Source organism: Spermophilus citellus (assembly GCF_964194105.1).
Source record: "Spermophilus citellus genome assembly, chromosome: 13".
Taxonomy (NCBI): Eukaryota; Metazoa; Chordata; class Mammalia; order Rodentia; family Sciuridae; genus Spermophilus; species Spermophilus citellus.
The window spans coordinates 3917184-3942617 of record NC_138193.1 but is presented as its reverse complement, the minus strand read 5'-3'; the positions used below and the strand labels follow the sequence as shown (position 1 = coordinate 3942617).

The 25434-nt window shown below is 38.2% G+C and overlaps 2 protein-coding genes and 1 pseudogene across 7 annotated transcripts in view; 1 reads left to right on the top strand and 2 right to left on the bottom strand.

Annotated features, from left to right (window-relative positions):
• RNF149 (ring finger protein 149) overlaps positions 1-10065 on the top strand; it is a 30133-nt gene extending 20068 nt beyond the window's left edge. For 2 of the 5 annotated variants that reach the window (XM_081264415.1, XM_081264416.1), the window contains exons 5-7: positions 163-259; positions 3269-3476; positions 6169-7527. In XM_081264415.1, the coding sequence (XP_081120541.1) occupies positions 163-259; positions 3269-3476; positions 6169-6212 (349 nt within the window). In that variant the 3' untranslated portion in view covers positions 6213-7527. Of the gene's footprint in view, positions 1-162; positions 260-3268; positions 3477-6168; positions 7528-7992; positions 8150-9496 lie in introns of those variants that run through there. The other 3 variants (XR_014018524.1, XM_081264417.1, XM_081264418.1) reach the window with 3 other exon arrangements.
• Positions 10066-12613: 2548 nt separating this feature from the next.
• CNOT11 (CCR4-NOT transcription complex subunit 11) lies at positions 12614-25289 on the bottom strand. Its single transcript, XM_081264414.1, has 7 exons — positions 24696-25289; positions 22082-22246; positions 20750-20902; positions 18950-19152; positions 17279-17481; positions 13763-13859; positions 12614-13680 (listed from the first exon to the last, which is right to left on the bottom strand). Exons 1-7 carry the CDS (start codon positions 25213-25215, stop codon positions 13483-13485), a joined length of 1539 nt encoding a protein of 512 aa, XP_081120540.1. The 5' UTR covers positions 25216-25289; the 3' UTR covers positions 12614-13482.
• LOC308632358 lies at positions 13869-17267 on the bottom strand (annotated as a pseudogene). The gene has a single exon. The product of its transcript is annotated as an uncharacterized misc_RNA (transcript).
• Positions 25290-25434: the final 145 nt, after the last annotated feature.

Genomic DNA, 25434 nt, shown 5'->3' with positions numbered 1-25434 from the left:
AAAGTAGATTAGCTGATAATTTAGGAAAAATGACTACTCTAGAATGTTGATTTGACATTGGTTAACTTGTACTGAGGGGATGAGTTGATAGAATGTCTTATTTCCTTTATAAAATATATAAACATTTATTTTAAAACATTAACACATACTTAATTTTTTTAGGCATATTTTTCATAGAATATGCATTGACCCATGGCTTTTGGATCACCGAACATGTCCAATGTGTAAACTTGATGTCATCAAAGCCCTGGGATATTGGGTTTGTTACATTTTTGTTTATATTTAATCTCTGCCCCAGTTCTTCCTGAGTGATAGATTTCATTATTGACTAGAGACAAGAGGACCAGACAAGCTCCTTCTTATATCCTTGTGGCTCTTTTTAAGAAGTTTTCCTCTTTGTTAAAAACAAATTCTTAAAGTTAAAAAAAAATAATTAATTCAATTCATGGTATAATAATAGGCCAGGATGTCCCCCAGAAAATTTCTAATTACTTAGACCAATATATCTTGGTATACTACACTGCAAAATGTTTATATGGTAGTCAGTTTCGTATAAACAAGAATCGTAAGGAACCCCACAACTTTTCTGGCTTCAGTGCACATTTTACATAAGAGGAAACTAAAGTCACCACTTCTTCATATCAGTTCTCCTTATCCCTGGATTTCAAAATTAAATAGTGCTGGAGACATCGTTCTGCATTGATTTTGGTCCATTAGTTTGTAATATGTAGATGGTCAGAAATCTTTCTCAGAAGACATGAGGGCAAAATGAAAGAGATTATAACAGCAACCAGCCATGTGCTTGCTAAAGGCCTTAAATACATGATTATATTTACTCCCACAACTGTTAGCTTCCCTGTCCTACTAGTTACAAAATTGTGCTTAGAGAAGCTGAATATCTAAAGTTGTGCAGCTAGTTCATGAGGGATTAGCTTTCAAACACAAGTTGGCTTAATTCTGAGTTCACATTCTTAATTATTATCCAACCCAAAGAGAAGGATATAGAGGAAAAAATTATTTTTCTAGATTGTCACATTTTTATTGTTTTCAGAGTCTACATAAAATATATTAATGGCTCAAAATATACTCATAATAAAATTTTTAGGTAGAGATCTTTGAAAAGAATACTTTGAACATTGATTTTATTTTTCTTGTAGCTAAACATAGTTTTAGAGTTTTTTTTGTAGGGCTTATTATAGAATAGGAACTACAAAGATACAGATTTGTTTTTTAGTGCTGGGGATTGAACCCAGGGCCTTGTGCATGTCTCCTGGGCTGCAGGTCTGCCTGAAACTTCCTCTCATCTAGCTTACAGTGTCTTCCGAAGATACTGAAGAGACCTCTCCTTAATAACTGCAAAACGAGTCCCAGAATAACCTCTCTGTAGGTATCCAGGAAGAGGAAAGTCCAGTGATCAAGAACTGCTTTACTAGAACCTCATCCTTTGATGTCCTGAAAATTTGTCTCGCTTCCATGATTTCTAAAGTTAACTTATTGTGGTTTTAAAATCATTGTAGCTTTCTTCAGCATGGCATAACATGCTTCCCCAGCGGGCTTAGCTCTTGTCCTCTTTGCTCCAGAAACTAGCTTAGTGAGAAACTGAGCCTTCCTGGTTCAGCGTTTTAAATGCTAGAACACAAGGAGTTTGACAGGTTATTTTCTTGGCAGTCATAGAATTGTCTTTTTAGTTAGGTATACTCTGAAGCTTTTACTAGATTATTCTCTTCATTAGTCAATAATTTTAAACTTGCTGTTCACTTCTGGACATTTGTATGAGGGAATTTCACTGACCTTACTGTAGAGACTTTTGATCCTCATGAGTTTTGACTTGGGAAGCATAACTCCATGTATATTTGAATATTAAAGGTCAAACGAGTCTTCATTTTGCATAGAGTTAACCTGCTTTCTTAGAATGTTAATTTCAGAAAGCTAGACTTTTGTCCCCAGGATGCCTAATTTAGTTTTTGAAGGGTAGAAACCTATAGTAACTTTAAGGCTAACAAAATAATTCACTTGTCTTACTTTTTTTTTAGTCTTTACATGGTTTGCCATTTTCTTTAACCCATCAACTCCTCTCGCCTTGGATATTTTCGATAGCCATGGTGTGCTTTTTTGTAGTGTCTAATTCTCTGTTTTTTCATGATCATATGAAAATCACCAGTGGCCCCTCACACAGACTTTAAGAACCGTCATTTGGTTTTTGCACTGTAATACTGTTTGTCACTCTTTTTATTCATTCAGTGAGCACTGATAAAGGAATGCCATTTAGGTGTTAAATCTGAACTTGGCTCTAGTGAGGTAAAGATGGATAAGACACAGCCCCTCTGATCGAGGGCTCTTGGGAATTTGACCTTCAGGACTGGTAGGGACCAGTACACAGGTAGAACATGACAAGAGAACAGTGTTTGAGGTACTGGCTGGAGTATTAAGCAAGGAGAAGTGAGAAGATGGAGGTAGTGCATTTTATTTGGGCCACTGAACTGGGTGTTAAAGGATTTTAGCAGCACTTCAGTGTACTACTGACTGATGGAGTGTCTCCAGGGGTGACCTATGGGATCGGAGGCCTCCAGGTAGTTAGGTCAGGCAGATCTTAAATAAACAGCTTGTGGTGGGGTTCAGCAGGAGTTTGGCATTGTGGTGACACAACAGCAACAGGATTTGTTACTTGGTGTGTTGGGAGTCGAGGTGAGAGGGAACGTTCAATGCTGGGTGTCAAAGGTGTTTAGTTACTAGTAAGGGAGGAGGAGATTGTTCTGTACACAGCTGAAACAGGCCAGTGGTGTCCTGAGAGCCCAGAGGACAGAGGTGGAGTGCTCCGTGAGCCACACGATCAATCAGGCTGTGGTAACCCTCACTTAGTAAGTCACCTTCCAGCAGTGTCATCTATTCACATGCAGCCTTGACTCTAGCATTCCTCAACAATGTCTGGATATCCCCCCAAATGTCGGAGACTTAATGTCGTGATGCCATGGAGCCTCTGGCCCTCCTTTCATTATTTTATTTAAGTAGCAAATGTAAAAGAGGGGAAGCACAAAGCAAACTACAGCTGAGAGTAAGAGCCAGGACTCCAGGACTAAGTTGTTTGTTTTATTTTGTTTTAAGAAAACCAGAATATAGTCTGAAGCATTCTGTTGTCCAGAGCCTGTTCACTTTTGCCAAGTTCAGTGTTCAAATGTCAGTGACATGTTAACGTACTGTGAGCAAGAGGACAGTTAAGTACTGATGGAGTTACTTAGAAAAGGCATTTTCTTCTGTTCGGATTTTCAAGGGAGCAGAACCTGAGGATGTTCAGGAGCTGCCCACTCCTGAGTCTACCCCTGGAAGCACTTCGCCTGGGAATGTGAGTGTAGCTTCACAAGAGGAGGGCAGAAACAGTGGCAGTGGCAGCAACCTGCCATCCTCCTCCACTAATGAGTCTGAGCCACAGTGCCCTACCACTTTCAAAGAAGATGCAGGGGAAAACACAGCATTACTTGGTAAGTGGCTGGTAGATTTAACTAACTTGTTTGTTTTCCTAACATTTCTTCTTAGATTCTTTAGTGAATGCTAATTATTAGTTTTTTCTTTCTTTTGTTGTGCTGGGAATTGAACCCTGGCCCCTCACAGGCCAGACACATGCTGTACCACCAAGCTATACCCTCCACTCCACAAAAAAAAATATTTTCTGATATTGCAAGGCAGGGAAATTATTTCTTTATTCTTCTTTTACAAAATTTCTGAGGTATTCTGCATTCTTTAAAGATTAATTCTAAAATAATTTTGCCTAATCAAAATCTCATCTTAATTTTTGTTGGAATTGAATTAACTTGCAGGTTATTGTAAGTAGGAAGAGTTGATGCTTGCCAATTTAAATGTTGCATCCTGGAATAAAAATGCATATTTTTCAAAGCAGTGAGATTCAAATTTAATTTGTTTTTTAACATGTGAGGTAAAGATAGTAGAAACACTAGAATTGAAGTTTTAAACTGGTACCAAGAAAAAAAAAGCGCCTTTCGAAAGAAAAAGGAGAATGGATACAGAACCATAAAATTGTCAGGGTTGATCTCTTCACCGTCCAGGGCAGCCTCTTAGAAATGGATCTTATTTTTAGGCATCTCATTGCATTAAGCCAAAGTGCTACCAGTATGAATTTTGCTATTGCCTTCAGGCTTTATAAAGAAAACTGAATTTGCTTTCTCTAGTACACGGCCAGCCTTGAGAATGTGCAAATGCAGGCTCCAGTCCTTCTGAATGTCCTTCAAAAGTAGTTTCCAGTTTCCTGCCATCTGCCTTGTTGTGTTGCACTTCACCATAGTCTCTCTTCAGGTGCCTACTTAGAAGATAACAAAATTCAAAATAGTGAATAGAAGTAAAGAAAATGAAAAAAGAAACTAGGTTTACAAAACAATAGAATGTCGGGTACATTCTAAAGAAGCTGGATTCCCCTTCCTGAGAACCCCAGCCTCTTTTGGAGGCTCACTTTTTATTTTTTTCTCTTTGTCCTTTCTTTAATCCTAAGTATTGTTCTCTAGTAAATTAACTGGTAACTTGTATAATAATGTTCTTTCTATCCTGTAACAGTCATAGTATAAATTGATAAATGCTAAATTTTAAAAATCAGTTATTTGAAGTGGACGTTAGTACTTACAGAATGTAATGCAGTTTTGCTTACGGTTAGGAAAATGTTGCTGGGCTGACAGGAGCAGCTAATCAATCAGTGTGGAACTGCGAATGGAGCACCCCCTGCAAGGGTCCCTGCTGCCTGCTCCTCCCACTGTCCAGTCTATCTACCCCTCTTTTGTAGGGAGCTCAGAGTATTTGGATTTGAGTTGATCCTGGCCAGAGCATACAAAATTTCTGTTAAAAGGGAGGAATAAGTTCCAAGACATGTTTATACAACATGGTGACTCTAGTTAACAATATATTATGTATTTGAAAATTGGTGAAGATAGACTTTAAGTGTTCTTATGACAAGTATGTGAGGTAATACATATATTAATAAGCTTTATTCAACCAATCCATTGTATACATAGTTCAGAACACCATATCATACACCATAAATATATACCGTTTATATTTTCCAATTTAAAAAGTAAATCAATTTTTTTATTAGTTCAAAAACATTACAGAGTTCTTGACATATCATATTTCATACATTTGATTCAAGCGGATTATGAACTCCCATTTTTACCCTATATACGTATTGCAGATTCACATCGGTTACACATCCACTTTTTTACCTACTGCCATACTAGTGTATGTTGTATTCTGCTGCCTTTCCTATCCTCTGCTATCCCCCGTAAATCAATTTTTTTAAGATGGGGAAAAATGGTTAATAATAGGGACTGGGGACACTCTGGCAGAGTATATAATCTTGCATGTGTAAAACCTGGAGTCAGTCCCCAGCACCAAAAATAAAACAAATTTAATGAGAGTTTTTTTTTTTTTGTATCTTTATTATTATTATTATTTTTTATTTTTATGTGGTGCTGAGGATTGAACCCAATGCCTCAACATGTGCTAGGCAAGTGCTCTACCACTGAGCCACAACTGCAGCCCCTAATAAAGTTATTTGTTATTTTACCACTAAATTTTAAACTGGCAAAGAAAAGAACCGGAATAAGTATTTGGTTCTGCTGCTGTGTTTAGGGAAGTATCACACAGTCCTCAGAAACCTTTTGAGCTTTAGTGATTTTTGTATCCCTGTTTTTCTCACTTAAATGCCTGGATTTAAACACCAGCTCCACATCTTTATGCTGATAAAAAGAGATAATGACCTACTTAGTCTGTACCTCATGAGATCATATGTAGTACCAATAAATGTTAGCCATGTTTTCATTGGTGGCTGCATCATTCTCACAGCTGCTTGTTTGACTCTTGAAAACATATTCCAATACCATCAGCTCATACTTTGTCTTTTTTGTAGTACCATGCTGATCAAATTAATATCACTTTGCCTAATACTAGAAAACCTCTCTTAGCATATGTAACAAACATTAGTTCTATATTTTTCTTGTTGACTGTCTCTTTGGAATAGGATATCATTTTTGCAAGTAAGTTTATTTAAATGTTTCTGAAATTTGTTTTTTGAAATACCGTATTCAGATGAGTAGCTGTATTTATGTAACTGAAGTTTAGAATGTGCTGACCAATTTACTGACCTGGGGTGGTTTTGGTGCTTTGTTGTAGAAGCCGGCAGGAGCGACCCTGAGCGTGGAGGACCCATCTCCTAACGCACATCCCTCACAGACACATGGCTTGAACTAAGGAGGACATTTTATTTTATTTTTTTATTTTAGCACATAGTTTATATACTTGAAAATAATGTACATTTTACCTTTCAGATTCAGATTTTATATACAGAAGGCTAAGATATTTTACTCTTAAGGAGACTTTTTGATTCGTCTTCATATATTTATCTACAAGAATACAGTGTTTATGATAAATTGTTTTGGACTATCAGAGATGATGCCTAGGGAAGGCGTGCTAATGTGGAAGGGGGGTGTTTCTAAATACTACACTAGCTACTACAGTACTGTAAACAAAGTTAATTTTATTTCTCAAGCTTTTTAGACAAAGCACACCAATTTTAGATTAGTTGAAGTGGAATTGTGTGATTAAATTCAGTAATTGATCACATGGGCTTTCTCTGAAGGAAAAACTTACAGAACTTACTTTACACTTAAAAGATGAGAAATATTTAGCCTTCTTGCACATTATTCATTGTACATAGAGATTTCAGAACTTGAGAAAGCGATTTCCATTGTTGTCGGGAATTATGAGAAAAGTGTTAGATGACTTTAGGAATTGCATTTTCCCCTTTAGTACGAACTACTTGTGACATCTTAATGGAGGGAAGTTTGTCCACCTTTCCTACAAATAAAAAGTTAAGACTTTATATTTCATATAAGCATTAAGTTATTTGCTGCTTGATTATGGAAATCAAATAGATGTACTATTATTCATTTTTATAATGATGAATATATTGTATTGGTTCTAATTGTAATTTAATCTTTACAATTAAAAGAATGATAGATGAAGAATTTTGATATTTGTTGTTGGAATAAAATAACTAGTTTTCTTGATTAGTTTTTAAGCAAGCCCTTGATTAACCTCAACTCTCCCCCCACCCCCCGCCACACCCACACACAAACACACTTTTTAAAAACTTTTATTTAATGTTCTCTTTGGTCAAATGTAAAGCTTTTGGAGATTGCTGTTTATAAAGTGATCAAACACAACTCTTTGTTCTTTTCTCACTTCTTGGAGGTGGAAATCAAGGACTATGTAGCAGTTATTTCTTTTAAAGTGTAGATTATATAGACCTTTGTTGCTTTTTACTTTGTTTATTGAGGAAAATATGATTTTAAAAAATAATTTATCTTATAGCTATATCTTGAATATTAGGGTTTATGAAGCTTATTTTTTCTCCAGCTATGTACTATGTATACAAACTGAGTCTAGCTACTCAGTAAAATATTTGATGAATTGTTTTACTGAAATAAATTGTACAGCCAGATTTGATAAAAGGAGTATTGAAATAGAAAATTTGTCTTGCTTTGAGCACTTGTTTTCGTAGGTAGCCTCAAAGTTAGTTTCCATAACAGCTGTTATCTTGAAATCTACCTTTTGTGTTCACTGCAAATAGGAAAATACATTCTTGATTCTGTACCAAGTAGCTGCCTTTCAAGAGACATGTAAAAAAAAGTGCTTTCGTAATTCTTTTGGTAGCTAATGAAGCTGTCTCAGAACACTGGGACAGACCAAGGTTTATTATTTTTGGTTAATTATATAAGTGTAACTTCTTAATCAGCAGACATCAAAATAGCTTCCCTCAACTCTTAACCAGAAATTTTATGGAAACTTTTAAATTTAATAAAATGCTGGGGATTTGGGGACTCTAGATGAAGATTACACTAAATGAGATTTAGTTACTTTCCACCTAAAAATTGTCATAAAAGCCATTTGTTCACATAATGTGGAACAGTGTTTTTTTAACTTTGAAAATCATAGGAATGGTGTGAAGGAAACCAAATCCGTGACACTGAAGTACATGGTGGTTCCCTGCCTGCCTGGCCTCTTCACTCCCTGGGGTGTGATTGGCATTCTGACTTTCCCAGCAGAAAACCTCAGAGGGCCAGAGAGGTGTGAGGACATGGTCATTTGGCAGGTAATGGCTTCTTCTGTGCTGTCTTTTTTGGGATCTTGGACATAATAGCCTTTCTAGAAAGATTGCTCCCCGTGGCTACTGAGGAATGATGACAAGAAAAGGCCGAATTGCAGTGTCTCCCTTAACAGTTTGCTCTCTGGGTGCACAATGACAAAATCACCTGAAGCGACCCACTGGTCTGACCTCAGTAATGCAGGATGAAGCTGCATGCCTAGGGGAAGCTTTCTGAGTGGGAGGGCTAAGAAGGGCATTCCCAGAGATTGGGCAGTTTCAAAGAAAAAATAATCACTGATTCCCAGATGACACTGGGACTTGACAAAGTAGTTAATACCTCTCTTTGTACCCTTGTACACATACTTAACCACATCAAAGATGACTGGAATTGTAAAAATAATAACAGAACTTCAAAAGTCTTAAAAACATTTTTTCAGCATTTCAAATGCTAGTAATTGGATTACTAGTTGTAAAAGTGAAATATCTTCCATGTCATAATCTACCATGTCATAATCGGCCACATAGCCAGAGACTTGCCTGCCCTCTTTCTACAGGAATATAAAGTATATGTGCTGCATTCATTCAAAATGTTAGAAAGAAGCTGTGTGTGATGGCACTTCCCTGTAATCCCAGTGGATGGGGGTAGTGGGGGAGCTGAGGCAGAAGGATTACCCAGTTTAAGGCCAAGCTATTGATTCCCTGTCTCAAAACAGAAACAGGACTGAGGATGTAGCTCAGTGGGATAATGTCACTGGGCTCAATTTCCAGTAGAGGGCCAGGGGTGGGGGGATTGAGATGTTAGGAAAAAGTCAGGCCATCTTTTTGATGAGCTGTGGGCCTATGTCATGGGCTCGTGAGAGAAGCCTGAGATTACCAGTACCTCCTGTGGGCTCATATCAGTTACAGAATTCCAGAATTATACATGTGCCTTTTGAATGTTTCTTATGGCTTTTCTTGAATTGAACAGCAGTGATTGCATAACAAAACAGAATGGATAGAAAAGGAAATCACAGCAATGTGTCTTAGTAAGCACAGTGTGCTAGAATTACAATAAACATGTAACAAGTTCTTAATTTTCTAGATACGTTACATTGTCTTAAAGGGACATTACTCCAGAAGTATTGCTTAAAATAGAATGAGTTATTCTTCATTCTCCATGGGAATGTATAGAAGAGTATGCTGTTTAAAAATAGGTGTGAATGAGTATGTGCTCTGTAACAAAATTGCATGATGCCATTTCTGTGTAAAGTTGCTTAAATGAGTAATAAATACTGTTGATTTGAATTATTTGGTTATATTTTAGGATCCCAAACTCTTTCTACTCTTGTTTATTGTTCTTTTTTTTTTTAACAGGTGATATGAAGATATTAAAACTTAAAAAGATCCTGAGAACCCAAGTTTTTTTGTTTTGTTTTTGTCTAACGTAATTAAATTGAACTCAAATTATACAAAAGTTGATTGTACCGTATTGAATCCCAGTTAAAGAAAAGGAATCTTGCTGTTGTTCATGCTGGCCTGGGCCTAAGTGATCCCCTTGCCTCAGATGCCCGATTAGCTGGGATTTACAGGTGCACAGCCCTGCCCACTTTCTTTTACTTTTAAACATGTTTAATGAAGAACTTTGTGGTGGTATTTAAGCCTCAACTCTTCTTTTTTATAAGATACTTTCTAAATATAACTATTATTATCTGTGAGCTATATATTTAAAAATAAATTTGAGGTACTGGGGATGGTAGAATGATTTGTCTATATGTGAGAGTCCCTGAGGTCAGTCCTCAGCACTGTGAAAGTGAAATAAATTTGAGACTCTTTCCTTTTTCAAGTAAACAGTGTATGAGATCTTGATCCTCATTTGCAGAATTCATGTTTAAAAACTCGCCTACTCACTAAAATTCATTTGTAACCCGCAAATCATCACATACCGTTTCCAGGAGTCATTTTTAGTCATGCTTGGGTTGAAATTTTGAGTTGCCCGATACACAAGTTTGAGTGAGGGAACAATCTGCCTGTTTCAGCTGTCATAGTACAAGCAGGTGTTTTCCATGGTCTCTTTAGTACCAAATTTTTTTGTACTTTCGTTTCCAACTTCACTGTTTGATTGTCCCCAAGCATGATGAAGAGCAAGACTATAATATGCTTTTAGGATAAAATATGTTAGATAAACTTTATTCAGGCATGAATTACAGTGCTGTATTGTTGACTTTTCAAGTTCAGTGCTATATTTTTCTGGAATCAGAAGTTGCAAGGAATCTAAGTTGGGTTGTTTCTAACAATAGCTATCAGTCATTGAAATTGCAATTCCAAAGTGCTGTTTCAATAATGAACTGTTCTTTATCCAAGAATAGTTGGACCTAATCTGCAGAACTGTGATGCCCACTTTTAGGCCTTGAGAGAAATTGATGTTGTTTTTTTTAAATTATTTTACTTTGAGAAAATTGGCAAATTACAAAATTTATATGGAAATGCAGAGCACCTGAATAACCAATGTAAGTTAAAAGGAATAGAACTGAAGGACTCATGTTTCCTGAGTTAAAATTTTACAATAAACTGACATTAATGAAGATAATGTGATGTTGCCATAAAAATGGACATGTAGAAAAAATGGCACAGAATACAGAATTCAAAAATTGACCTACACATACATGAGCTGAGCAAAGGTGCCAAGGTAATTCAATGGTAAGGGATAGTGTTTCCAACAAATGGTGCTGAAATAATTGGAATTCCATATTAAAAAATAACAAAACCAAATTTCTTTGGTACTTGTTGCATCAAATAGAAAAATGACTTAAAAGTGATCAAGTGATACAGATAAAATATATGGATTTATGAATAGTAAAATATAGGATTCGGAATATAAAAATCTTTACAGCTCAAAGTAAGAGAAAGTGATGTTAAAATGTCCTAAAAATTCAGATATTGTATGAAGAAGTATAAAACTTGGTTCAAATGTTACAAAGCTCATTCTCTTACCATGATGAAATCAGAAATTACAAGAAAATTAGAAAATAATTTGAAATGAATGAAAATGAAAACATAAAACAATTCAAGTTATTCAGAACATATTCTTTAACTACAGTAATTAAATTAAAAATCAACACCAGAAAGATCTGAAATACTTCCAAATATTTGGAAACTAACATACTTCTGGAGACAGTTTATTGTTGTATCTTGTTTTTTAATCCAATTTGCCAGTCTATCTTGATTCATATGAGTTTAGGCCAAGTACATTCAGTGTTATTATTGAGAAGTGATTTTTATTCCCTGTCATTTTATTTCTGGTTTTTAACTTGAAATAGTTTCTCCTTTGATTGGCTATTCTAGTGTTATTCCTCCCTCTGCTGGTTTTCACTTTTGTCATTTCTTCATGAAATGCCATACTGAACATGTTTGTGGTGCAGGCTTTGCAGAGTTGTGAATGTTTTTAACTTTTTATTATTATGGAAGGTTTTCATCTCATTGTCAATTCTGAAGCTTAATTTTACTGGGTATAGTATTCTTGGCTGGTATCTATTCTCTTTCAGAGCTTGGTGTGTGTCTGTGTGTGTTCCAAGACCACCTATCTTTGAGGTTCTGGGTTGAGAAATCAGCTGAGATTCAGATTGGTTTCTCTCTTAAGGTGACCTGTTGTTTGTCTCTGGCACCCTTTAAAATTTTATTCTTATTCTGTATGTTAGACATTTTCATAATAATGTGCCTTAGTGTGGGTCTGTCTGTTGTAGTTTTTTATATTTGGGGTCCTTGTAAGCCTCCTGTGTTTGATTTTTCCATTTCCCAAACTATGTTTGGGAGTTTTTCTGGTATTATTTCATTGAAAAGATTGTGCTTCCTTTCATTTCCTTCATCCCAATAAATCTTAAATTTGGACTGAAGTTCAGGGTATCCCATATTTCTTGCAAGTTCTGTTTATGGTGTCTTTAACATCTTTTCTCCATGTTCTACTTTAATTTCAAGATTATCTATTTTGTCTTCATTGCCTAAAACTGTCTTCCATGTGGTCTAGTTTGTTGGTGATGCTTTCCATTGAATTTTTAATTTGGTTTATTAATTCCTCCATTTCAAGGATTCTGCTTGATTTTTTTTTCAAAATCTCTTTATTGAAATGATCTTTCACTTCCTGTATTTTCTCCCTGATTTCACTCCTTACTTTTTTTTGTCCCTTTTCTCGCAGATCAGTTTAACTATATACATTCTAAACTCCTCTTACATTTCTTCCATTGTGGCGTCAATAGATTCTGTTATTGGAGTATGTTGGTTTGTTTGGGTTAATTTGTTTCCTCACTTTTTTCATGTTGTTTGAGTCTACCCATTTAATAGTATGGATCTGAGGCATGGACTTAGTGTGAAACTTGTACTCTTAAAAAAATTTTTTAACTTTTGCCAAGTGTTGGATTAGAGGATAACTCCTATTGAACAGATTGTTTCCCTGTAAATATGCTTTAGAAGTAGTTCTGTAAAAGGAATTTGTCATGATTTCTTGAAGTAAAAATGCATCAGATGACAGTTGGTAAAAAAAGAACTTTACTGGAAGGCACTGTTGTCCAAAGTGACATGAGGGGTGACACATGCACTGCCTGCTCTGGTACATCTCACACATCTACCCTGCCACAAACAGCAGTTCCTAGGGGTGACACTCCTTCCCAAAGCCCTGTTTTTCCTTTAAAACAATACAAAACAAAACAAAAAAATGCATTTTAGGGTAATAACAGAGGACATCTCAACAAAGAAAAAAAAAACCTAGGAAACAATATCACCTACTATAACATTGTCCTAAGAGTTCCCGTGTTTTTAAGAGGCCCTCCAAACATTTGTTCTGCCACCTCTGAAGTTCCCATGACAAAGTTATATGCATGTCCTTGTTTCATACTGCTTAATGAGAAGTTAAGAGATAACAATCAACTGCTCTTCACCATATGACAGTATCACAATTTCTTCAAAATGTCTTTGCTCTCATTGGATAATTTTAACACTGGAACCTTAGGAAAACTGGGTTCCTGATTTATCAGAAGCCTGTAGCTTGCCTTTGAAGCAAAAACAAGCACTTTGCTCTGTAATGCTAAAATTTCTTTTAAAAAATACACACCTCATCTACTTTTTTTGCAGTAATTTGGGATAATTATTCCTCCTATGGAGTCATCAGCAAGACACTTAGAACATTTTGTGTCCAAGTTCTTGCCAAAAATTCATCTATAGGAAAAAGTCATCCAGGAAAAGCAAAACTTTTGCTTTAAAGTAGATTAAAGTGTTGTTTATATGTATAAGACCAAGCAATCCACTCAGTTTTAAGTTTTAAAAACTAATCAATACAGTTGAACAACAAATTGGGTAGTTCTGGTGAGGTATTATTTTGACATTTTGGTCTCTGAAGGCGTTTCTCCAGTATCCAGTGTCTTCAACAACCGGAATAAGCCTGCGGCTTCTCGTATCCTACTGAATTCAATACAGAAGGCCTGCACTTCTATAAATAAGTCCTGCACATTAATAATTTTGTTACGGATCAAGGACTGAAGAAACACACACACAAGACGCACCAAACGATTCTGGAAGAAAAAGGAAAAAGTTTTAGTGTGCCCATCCTCTTAGCACCTATTTATAGAATTTATAAAAATTCCCATTACTCACCTGCATATATTTATCCTTAATTTGTTCACAAGTAGAGATGCAATTTGATATATAAAGGTGAATAAACTCAGGAGGTAGATCAACAGCTGTAGTCAATCTGTTTCATATAAGAAAATATGGGTTGTTATTTTATTTGCTAACATCAAAAGATACTATAACCAACCAGGTGTAGTGGTGAATGCCTATAACCCCAGTGGCTGGGAAGTCTGAGGCAAGAGGATTACAAGTTCAAAGCCAGCCTACGCAAACTAGTGTGGCCCTAAGCAACTTAGAGCCTGTCTTAAAATAATAAAAATAAAAAGGGCTGGGGATGTAGCTCAGTGGTAAAGAACCCTTGGGTTCCCTCCCCAATACCCATTAAAAAAAAACAAAACAAAACTGTTAACTATAAAATATAAAGTTTCATAATCCAGTTTTCCAGTTGTAAGTATTCTTCAGCAAATAAACACAAGAACCACAGGCACTTATTTGTGACACTTCTGTTTTTTAAGTCTATGCTTAGCATTATGCAATGCAATTAATCATTAATGACTTATTTGAGCATTATGTTCCCAAGGGTTCCTGGCTGAATCATAAGTCATGGTTCTCATCTCTTATAAGCACCAACAACCTGAGCAGTTACTGTGTTCATTTAACACTCAGGAAGCTCTATTACATATAGCTGCCCAGAGGCAGTATGTCTGAGAAGTGTAAATCTGCATGCAAACAGTTCAACATATCACCAAATGCCAAAATGAGGGGAAGGTAAAAAGACTTGGAAAAAGCCATAAAAGGGCAAATGACTTAACCCTAAGGAGAGAAGCCTTCCTGAAAGGTGATTGGAACTGGCATTATTAGCAGAACATGTTAGGAAGTACTGCAGGGAAGCCCTGGCTGTGATGTAACAAGAGCATGAATCTGAGTTTGTAGTCTTAAAGCCCAAGGCCAGTAATCTTAAGTACTGTGTAGAATGTTTAAAGAACAGAGAAGTAAAAATGGTATGGGGGATAGGACTTCCATTTTCAGCTTTGTTCAGTCTGGGAAACCCTAGGCCACGTTAGGGTTTGCTATTGCAAAGTCTGCTAGGCTAACTACAGATTTCTAAAATAAAATTGATAATACATTCTAAACTTACTTGACCTTGAAACTTCTTTCTTTAGGGCTCCAAGGAAACAGTGCCCTAGCCACTGTACCCACTTGAGATTCTTATGAATAACGAGCGTGTTCCATGCTCAAGGGTGATGCACTATGATAGGTGCTGGGGGAAAACGAACAGTGACTTGTCCTTGAAATTCCAAGACACTAGGGAGACAGAATCCTATTGATAACAAAACAGTCATTCCTGGACTAAGCGTCAGATGTCTGCTACGAGAATGCTATGAACACAGCTCAGTCCAAAAGACGATTCAACCACTGAATGAAGAATGAGTCTTCATAATAAAGAGGCTTGAACAAGAGGAGGCAACTGACTAGTTTTGGAAACTTCATTCTTCTCTTCCTCTCCTATCCCTTAAAGGGCACTCTACATGCATACGCTCGCTCAGCTGCCACCAATTTAGTAACACATTCTTTAGTTCAAATAAGATTAGAATAATGTCCAACTTTAAAGGACACATCCATTAGTTTCAGATTTTTAAAGTCTCCGACTTACAAAATGGTGTTCCAAGATGTGCTCTTAGTTGCCTAGCACTCAGAATGGAGTTCCGCAAGAGTAGAAGGACCATATAATTTGTCATCCAAACAAGACACCAGATGAAAGGGAGCTCAGACTATGAAGCCTAAATCAGTGTCTCCAGTAGACCAGGATCTACTATTTTATTAAGTAAACAACCTAATAAAATAGTAAGATCCCAAGCTAACCCCCTCAAACCCATTTAATTCATAATATACCTAAAATATAATGGTAAAGGAAAATTAAGATTAAACAATAACATATAGAGCACATCTAGAAGGGAATACATGTTTCCCGGATGGTCAGTGACAACAGAGTAAGGAAAAACATACAGCTGAGAGAAGAACACAAGGAATCTCCATGACAGCATGCTTAGAATTCTCAGCTCTTTTTTTTTTTTTTTCAATAAAATTCTGGTTTATTGTTGGACAACTTTGTTTCACAAACACATTAAAAAGGCCAAAAATATAAACAGCAACTTCACAGACAAAAAAAGGGGAAAAAAAAAAAGAAACCTTTTTATCTTTGGCCTTTTAAACCACCTCATACAAACCAATTACTTATAGTACAATTAAAGTACAAGCACAAAAAAAGTTACTGGAATGCTCAGAATAAATTGTTTTTCTGTTTTGTTTTTTTTTTTTCCTTCTCCTTTGAGATTATAATGAACATGGTCACACCACAAATAAAGTCAGAAGTAGGGCAGAGAATGCTCCAAAGGCTGGTTTGGTCATCCAAGTTCATTAAAAATGGCTGACCCCCAACAATATGTACAAAAATATAAAATGTAAATAAAAAATACAAGTTTTTCTTTTTTTTTTTTTAAGAAAAAAAAGCAGGGCCTTGGAAAGTTTTGGTTCTTTTTTTCCTCCCCTGTTGCAGATTCACATTGTGGTTTTGATTAAGTGATGGAGAGCACTTGGTGGGCCTCTCTACTCAATGACAACCACTTTCGATTCTGACAGGAAATGGAGGGTGAATAGGTCCCGGTGGCCCTTTAACTTTTCCTTTTTTACTATCTAGTCATCTTCATCGGCCTTCTGCTTTTTGGTATCAACGTAATCAATCTTGTCATTTTCAGCTGCCCATTTGCCCACAGCTGCCTCAGCCTCCTCATCTTTAACTCCATCCTGTTCCTCACCATCCTCTTCCTCTTCTTCATCTACCTCATTGTCAGCCTCCAGCTCCCCATTTTCCTCACTAGCACTCTCATTTAAGGGGCGTTTCTTTCATTTTCTGCCTCACAACTTACTTCTTTCCCTTTAAGTCTTTGGTGGTGTTCTCAGAGCTGGTGCCCATGGCCAGTGTCTGACTGGTAGGGCACACTGGTGATCTGATGCAGTGGTTAAAAGGAAACTAGCGTTCAGGGACTCTGGCAGTAAAGCTGTTGGAGTCCATGCTAGTGGAGGTGGTCGAAGCGAGTGGGGAGCTGCACCCATGAACAATGCAAAGATAGTTTTTCAGGGCAGCCAATGGGGGCTGTCAGTATTAGGCCCTCCTGCTAACCTCAATTTAGTACTTTCCCATATTAACAGCTGTTAAGTTTCTAAGAAAAAAGTCCCTAATATCTATATTTATATAAGGGTAACAAATACTGTATAGGGAAGTAAGTTTAAGCAATTATATTTCATTCATGCTTCTATTAACATGAAATATGCTGAAATCCAACCCTCAAATTTCTTATTAATGGATGCTAAATTCACATGCAGTAAACACTGAGGCTCAGATTACTTCTGAAGTGGGTTATCTTAGGCAACAATCAATATCTGGGGAAAAAACATTATACAGCTTTTTGTAGCAGCTTCTCTTTCCTGGACATTTAATCATTTATAACCCCACATATTAGCTCAAATATGAAAACTTACCGATTTACGACTTCCATTGAATGTAAAGACATGTCCATATTGACCAGGACAGAGAAATACTCAGTGATCTGGCTTGATTGCATTAATTTCAGCAACATTTCTATTGCAACTAGAGGGTTGTTTTCCACTAGGTCTGGAAGTTTGGCTGGAGTAAGGCCAATATGATAAACAAGTTTGGGATCTTTTTCTAATTCACCAAGGAGCTAAGGAAAAAAAAAAGAGATTTTTAAATCAAATTGGAAATTGTTTTTCCTTCATACAAAGGTGTTTTACACAAAAAAAGTCCTGATGGTCCTCATGTCTTAATACTGTAAGGATACTAAAATACAAACATACAAGACAGCTTGTAAATTGGCTAGTGTTTCCTTCTAGACATGAAACTGTCTGGTTGGATAGGATCTTGTCTTATCATCCTAAGTCCTTTGTAGTTTTTTTTTTTTTTCCTATCATCTGTTATAAACAAAACCAATCTTTTTTTTTTCTTGCAGTACACAGGGGATTTATTTTAGGGACACTGTACCACTGAGCTACATCCCCAGCCCTTTTTATTTTGAGACAGAGTGTTGCTAAATTGCCCAGGTTGGCCTTAAACTTGTGATCCTCCTGCTTCAGCCTTCTGAGTAGCTGGGGTAACAGGTATGTGCCCTGCTCAGAAATAATCTTAATCACCAATTTGGTCTCCAAAAAGCACAAACCACAGAGAATTAATGAACATCAGAAATAATGCCTGTCCTGCTGTACCCTACCCAGACGGAGAATGGAAATACCCAAGGAGGGGGGCAGGATGCACTGCAAGTCACACCTACATTTTGCAATTTCAAGAGGTTTCCTCAAAAACACTGTTTTCAGGCCTGGGAACACAGCTCAATGGTGGGGTGTTTGCCTAGCATGTATAAGGTCCTGGGTTCCATCTCAACAACAAAATAAAATTTGGAGGTGCCGAATAAGCACTTTTTCCTTGCAATTTTATATGCTTTTACTTGTCTACTTGAATGTTACCCAGTGAACTGTGTTTCAGAATGATCTACACAAAAGGAACTACAAACAACTCTTAAATGACATTGAAAATACTTTTGATGATGAACTGAATTGGAGATGTCAGTATCTCCCCTACTAGCTCTAACTTGGAAGTGTGCAAACTGAATAAAATTCATCAAAGAGAAACCTCCCACAATCTTGTCTTGCCCCTGGATAGCAAGCAATATTTTTAATCTCAAATCTATCACTAGTGAGCTATGTACTGGGGGCTAGTTCACCTTCTCTGGGCCATTTCTCCCTCTATAAGATGTTAATAATTCTACTTACCTCAGAGGTAAATGAAATTACTCCACTCAAAAGAGCTACTGTCCAGTTTTAATGCAAAGATGTATATAAAATGCAGAGCTGGTACAGAGCAGGAGCACAGTGCCAAAAAGTGAGGCCTCTCCTACCTCACCTCTGTCAAAGACAAACTCATCATTAAGTTGAAACATTTTCAGTCACCTGACTTCTTGCCCTACCACAGCGAAATGACCAAAAGGGAAAGGGTAAAACAAAGCCTCAGAGATCCAAAAACCTTTGAGACTTGTTATTGCTAACTCATGTTGTCAATTTCGGTGTACTGCTCATTTATCACCTTATGAAAAACAAACTCATGATGGATTAAAACTAAAACATGGAATACACACATACCTGTGTTTGTTGGGGAGAAGATAAGGGGCTTTTGAAGGCTTTTGCCATAATTCGCTTGATCTCCACACCAGTGCTATTCTTAACACACATAGATTTATCCCACTGAATAGCATGGTCAGGCTCTGTAGGATTGAGCCAAGCCAGTTCATCCTCACAAATGTGGAGTGGAGGTGGCGGACGGATGAACTCTGGCCGAAAATGGCCTATAATGAGAGTAGTGATATTCAAATGACTATCAGTGAGCTAATGTGACACACCACACATAAATTTTACTAAAAAAAAGTACACAAATGCCTCCTTTAAAAAGATAGCATGATAAAACTCTCACACTTCAAAATCTGAAGCAGGAATGATTCAGAAAGTCAGATTTCATCCAGAATACAAATAAGAACATGAAAAACCAATGTAGCAGCATGATGCCAGACACACCTATTACTTTTTGGAGAAGAAAGCAGGGCTATGAACAACACTTCTAATTCACACATGACCACCATTCAAGACACAACTGTTAGAGTGGTACATTTTTCAATGGAAAGATGAAATACTATTCATCTTCACTCATTCTTCTCTTAATTGCCACTAATAATCTGTTCATGGACTCCTATGATTTGTACAAGTTTTAGCTTTACATTTAATAACTCTGAAGTGACAAATTATGTATGGTGAAATGACAGAATAGGAAAAGTATTGGTTGACATTTTCAAATGAATCGAGTCTTTCATGAATCCTCAAATTCACAAATACCATTTCCATTTCATAAAACAGGAAAATGAAGTGAGTATATTTAACTATTTTATAAAACAGGGTTGACCTGTAAGTTATACACTCACTAAAATAAACTCTGGCTAGATTTCTGCTGAACCTTTGTCACACATCACTTTGGTTTTCCCATAGGGCAAAGGTGGCTTATTCTCTTATGCATCCTAGTCCCTATCAAATTGGGGATTATGCTATCCAGTTTGTTGCCAAAGACTGTTTTCTGGCTACAAAACTGACACACATCTCCACCATTCCATCACTTGCTGCCCAAGGACTGGTATCCGAATCCCTCTTCAGACCACTTATGAAAATAAACAGTCTAACACTTCATGAGAAGTGCTACTTATGTGAGGAGGAAATGCCTGGTGAGTGGTTGGACTCACTTATTATGAGTGATGTGCTCTTCAGATACCGTCCTGGAGGCTCATCCAATTCAAAGTTGTGCCTGAGCAACTACTACACATAAATCATTATGTGGCATGGATCTTTAGGCCCACTTGTGACTAGATAAAACTTCAAATATTAAACCCACTTATGTCAAATATATACTGTAAACCAAATGGTATGAGTCAGTGTAAGTTTCAAACTAATGGTGGCACTGTAATCTGGAGAATATGTTCTTCTCCCGAAGCAGAAAACTTGCCTTCATCACTCAAACATGGAGGCCTGTCAAACCAAAAGGTGCAGCTCTATTACTTCAAATTCAGTAAGTGCTTCCTTTGAATTAAAGTAAATTAAGAGCTGTAAAATCAGTAAAACTTTAAAGTGGAGAAGGTAATGGTAATAAATAGACTGATTTCAGTAAAATCAAGAGAATTTATATCTTCAAGATGTAAGATATGTAAATCAAGCTGTATGTAACTTTTTTAAAGAAGAAACTAATTTTCACTGAGCTCTCTATAGATACTTTCCTAGAAGTTTTATATTAAACTAAAGTTAAAGTAGTAATGAAAATAACAAGATGTCTCAAAAACTTGAAAAGTTTCAGTGAATGCTGATAAAATAAAACCAAGAATATAAAATTAATCTCTATATACCTACTTTCAATAGGTGGTTTTGGTCCACTGACTAAAGATTCTGTGATCCGGGAGGCAACTGAGCTGTCAAATCCAGAATTAGAAGAATCCGGGTCTGGATCACTGAGAATACTAGGGAAGCTGGCTTTACTCTGAGTTGGCAGTTCAGACTGGCGTTCTGGAAGAGGTTAAAATGGGAGATGTTTAAAAATTGAGGACATCACGAGGAAGAGTGAAAGGACAAGCTACTAAGGGGTAAAGCTACTTGCTTTTTACAACATAAAAAAATGGCCAGATTATATGTGAGTGTGTGAATACACATACACAAAATATATTTTTTTAATTCCTACATTTCAATTTTATCAGCTGGGCATGGTGGCGCATGCCTGTAATCCCAGCAGCTTGGGAGGCTGAAGCAGGAGGATTATGAGTTCAAAGCCAGCCTTAGCAACAAAGTGAGGTCCTAAGCAACTCAGTGAGACCCTGTCACTAAAATATAATACAATAGGGCTAGGGATGTGGCTCAGTGGTCCAGTGCCCCTGGATTCACTCTCCAGTACCCCCCCCCAAAAAAGCCTTAGACATGACCCAATTGTCTCCTTAATTTAAAAAATGCTAACAAAATTATCCTGATGCATTTTTTTAATCCAAATTACAGAAGTACAAAAAGTTATTAGAAAACAGGCTATTGTTCAAGATGTAAGAAAAAATTTTTCAGTTGGCAAATTGTCAACTAATTGGTGGGTTTTTAATAAAATTTATTTAATGAACACTGTCATTGTTAAAGGGTAAATCTTCTCTTTGTAGTCACTAATGTTTAACTTGCCTGCTTTTTTTCCCCCCCTAAATTAAGAAAGCACAAACTGCTGGGTGTGGTGGCACATGCAAACCTGTAATCCCAGCTACTAGGGAGGCTAAGGCAGGAGGCTTGCAAGTTTGAGGTCCACCTGAGCAACTTAGTGAGATTGTCTCAAAATAAAATTTAAAAAGAACTAGTGGATATAGCTCAGAGGTAGAGGAACCCTGGGTTCAATTCCTAGTAGTAAGAAGGAAAAAATACCCTACATCATCCACAAATACACCTTTGGTCTATAGATCCTACTGAAAAACATCTCTACTTCAAGACTGCAGAGATGATCTATGTAGCTAGCTCCAAAACAACAAGGTATACTTACTTCTTTTTACATTGAAGGAGAATGGATAGATGATCGAAGGCATATATTTAGAATCCAGTACTGAAACTACTTTAAAATGAAAGGTAACTAACCCTTTTCACAATGAAGATTACAAAGACCTTTGTTTTAAGTAGATATCTCAAAAACAGACAAAAATGCTCAAACTTCCAATTCTTCCTTACCAGCCAAGGCTAACTGAAGCCCACTAATGTCCACAGACTGGCCCATGTTTCCGACATCCATCAAAGCGATCTGGCGAGGTGTCTTTTTGAAGAGTTCCCTTGGGGGTGCCAGCATGAGCTGGGAAAGAAAAAACTTTTCTGGCGGAGTTATAGGAGGTAAAAATCCTGTAAACAAAGATGTACAATGATTTCTCTGATGGTTACTTTTAAAAAGTAACTCAGATCCAGTAAAATTAGTATTTGCTACTTGTCACTGCAACCTACAAATTTTTATAAACTAAATTATAACTGAATTTAGGTTAATGAAATATATACCTCTGTGAACTCTGTAATTAGTTAAGCCTCTGGAAATTCTATGATTTGTAGTACTATTATGAAAAAAATATATTTCTGTAACTATTAAGAACTTTGCTTTCTAAATCCTTCAATTCCTGTAAAGACCAAAGCTTATATATGCAAACAAAAACAGATATAAAAACTATAATGTTCTGAAGTGCTTTCTAAGACTGACTGTGCAGAAGCTAAAGAGACAGGGGAAGCAAATTCATCAGTAGCAACATACCTGCTTCAGTACACAGTGCAACTTTACCATCTCCACAAGACTGAAGGTTCTCTTTGGTCCATATTCAACTGCTCCCCAAGCCTTATCTATCAACTATTGATATCTTACAATGTCCCCAGTCTGCATTCCCTCAGCTCCAGTCCCCCCCTCTCTTGCCTGAACTACAGGACAGTCTGTCTGATTTCCTTAGCTCCCGATTTTCTATAACTCTCTTCTTTATTGGCTTCAGTCAACCTTGTACCATTCCAGTTTTGACCCCTGTTAATCCACCATTCATGCCCCACCTTGCCATTTAATTCTACTTCTAGAATACAAATCTATCATACTACTTGACCAGTTCACATACATAAAATTAACCCCAAACTTCTACATCATTATAAAACACTTCATAATCTAGTCACCACCCACCTTCCTAATCTTACCTCTTGATTACCCTCCCATTCATGTAACCTACTCCAGGTAGACAAAATTTCAGCTTCTCTGTATAGACCTAATTCTTTAACAATAACCTGGCAGGGCCACATTCTTCCCTTCTACCTGCATCCCTAATTAACATACAGCAAAGATATCACACTTTTCCTCTGGGAATCTTTCCAGTTCTGAAGGTTGTTTCTTTGTGCTACTTGCATCTTTTTTTTTTTTTTTTTGACACCTAGTACAGCCTTACCATGCTGTTATTGACCTGTCTTTATGTTCTCCCAACCAGACCGCACATCTGTTGATTTTGGGAAGCCACCCTTCTTACTTCCAAATACATTCATTGTCTGTCCTACCTCAAAAATCACTTGAAAAGATTTTTAACTTTTTAAAAACTATGCCCATTAGATGCTTACCCTAAATGTACAAGAGAAGCACTAAGACTGGAGCTCTGGTAATAACATTTCCTCTTCTGTGTAATATAAGCATTATCCCTACCTATTTGAATAAAGATAACAATAGGTAAGTGCTGTAATGCACACTTGTGATTCCAACTACTGAGGATGCTGAGGCAAAAAGATCCAGAGTTTCAGATCCATCTCAAAAAAATAAATTAGTGGCAATAACGAGTAATACTTATCACAGCTACTTTTATTCTTCATAACTACACTACCAGTTAGGAATTATTAGAATCTGAATTTTATTGATGAGAAAACTGAGGCCTGGAGATTACATCCTGGGGATTCCTTTCCTGGCAACTACCTCCCCCCCTGTTTACAATGCAGTGTAGGAACAAGGTGTAGGTTTAGACATGTATTTGATGATGGGGTTTTACATAACACACCCTTCAGAATTCAAAGGGTTTCTGACCTAAATCCCACACTGTCCCCATTCCCCATTACAAACATTCTGATGTGACATTCACTTTCTGGGCAGTCACAAACTTCCCCAACACAAAGGCTGCCCTTCTTAGATGAGGATAGTGCAGGAAGGCATCCCAAAATGTTTTAGATTCAGAAAGGCTGCCAGCAAGAACACCTTGTTTCCTTAGCCTGCATGAAGCCCTGGGTTTGATCCCCAGTACCGCAGAAATTTAAAAATGCAGCCTGGCACCTAACCTACGTCTCATCTAACCCAGGCTGCACAAGCATACTTTCTACATAATGCAAAACATGCGTTCTGTAACAAAGCCCGCAAACTTGAGACAACCTTCTATCCCCTACCCTCACCACATCACAGCAGTCCCAGGAAGGCAGCTGTAAGGTCCTTAACATGCTGCTTAATGTGTATTTTCGTCCAACAACTTTTTGGGGTTCTTAATATTGACTTGTTTACTCCTCTGAGACTTACAAACGGGGACAGATGCATGGTGTCACTACAGGTTTACCTATACCCATCTCCAGACGGCCTTTAGAAAGATGGACCTTACTGAAGGACCTGAATGACTGGACGGCCTGCCCAGAGGAGACCATCATCCTCGGTGCCAGGAATCCGCAATGAACTTGTAACTCGGCTACCACCTGAATTCCTACTCTGGTGGCTGGGGCTGGATTTCCCTCTGGGCGCGCTCCAAAGCGCAGACGCGAAGCTGCCCCGTCTAACTCTCCGCGCCGCCCACCCGGCTCCGGGAGGTACCTGAGAGCGGCGGCCGGTCGGGCTCCTGGCCGCCGCGGGCGGGCGGCGAGGGGTTGAGGAGGTGCGCGAAGCTGGCGGCGAAGGGGTTGGCGGCGAGCGGCTCGGTGCGGTACATCTCCCAGAGCAGGTAAAGCGCGGTGAGGCGCTGCGCCGCGCTGGGCAGCAGGTCTGGCTGCTGCAGCAGCATCACCAACACCGAGCCCAGGCGGAAGTGGTCGGCCTTGCTGAAGTAGTGGTGGAAGGCGGTGGACAGGCCCTCGAAGGTGCTGCCGCCGCCCGCCTCCTCGGAGATGATGCTCAGCAGGCTCGAGAGCTCCTTCGGGGTCAGGCTCATCCTGCCCGCGGGGCCGCCGGGGCCTGCGCTGCCCGGCCCGGGGCCGCCTGCTCCGCCTCTGCCGCCGCCGCCGCCGCCGCCGGAGCCCCCCGGGCCGCTCCTGAACGTCGATGCTTCCCGGGCTCCCCTGGGCTCCGCGGCGGAGAGAAGCCGGCCAGACGCCGCGCTTGCCCCGCCGCCGGGCATCAACCTCGCTCGCCTTCCCTGCTTCCCGGCCCGAGTGGCCCTGGCACCGGCTCGCTCCGTCCCCGCGACCGTAAAGCGCGCTGTGACACGACAGCGTCGCAAACAAAACACGCCACGGAAGCCGGATGGCCGCGAGGAAGATGGCCCAGCGCCCAGCGAAAGAGAGGCTGAGGGAGCCGGGCCCAGCCGAGCCTCCGGAGACGCGGGTGGGCGGGGCGA

What these genes read in the sequence shown, in the direction of transcription:
- CNOT11 (XM_081264414.1), bottom strand. Translation starts at nt 25,215, where the DNA reads ATGCCCGGCGGCGGGGCAAGCGCGGCGTCTGGCCGGCTTCTCTCCGCC. An exon ending in ACCAAAACCACCTATTGAAA is followed by an intron (nt 19,153 to 20,749) that starts GTAGGTATATAG and finishes CTCTCATTATAG; the next exon opens with GCCATTTTCGGCCAGAGTTC. An exon ending in TCAATGGAAGTCGTAAATCG is followed by an intron (nt 13,860 to 17,278) that starts GTAAGTTTTCAT and finishes TATATGAAACAG; the next exon opens with ATTGACTACAGCTGTTGATC.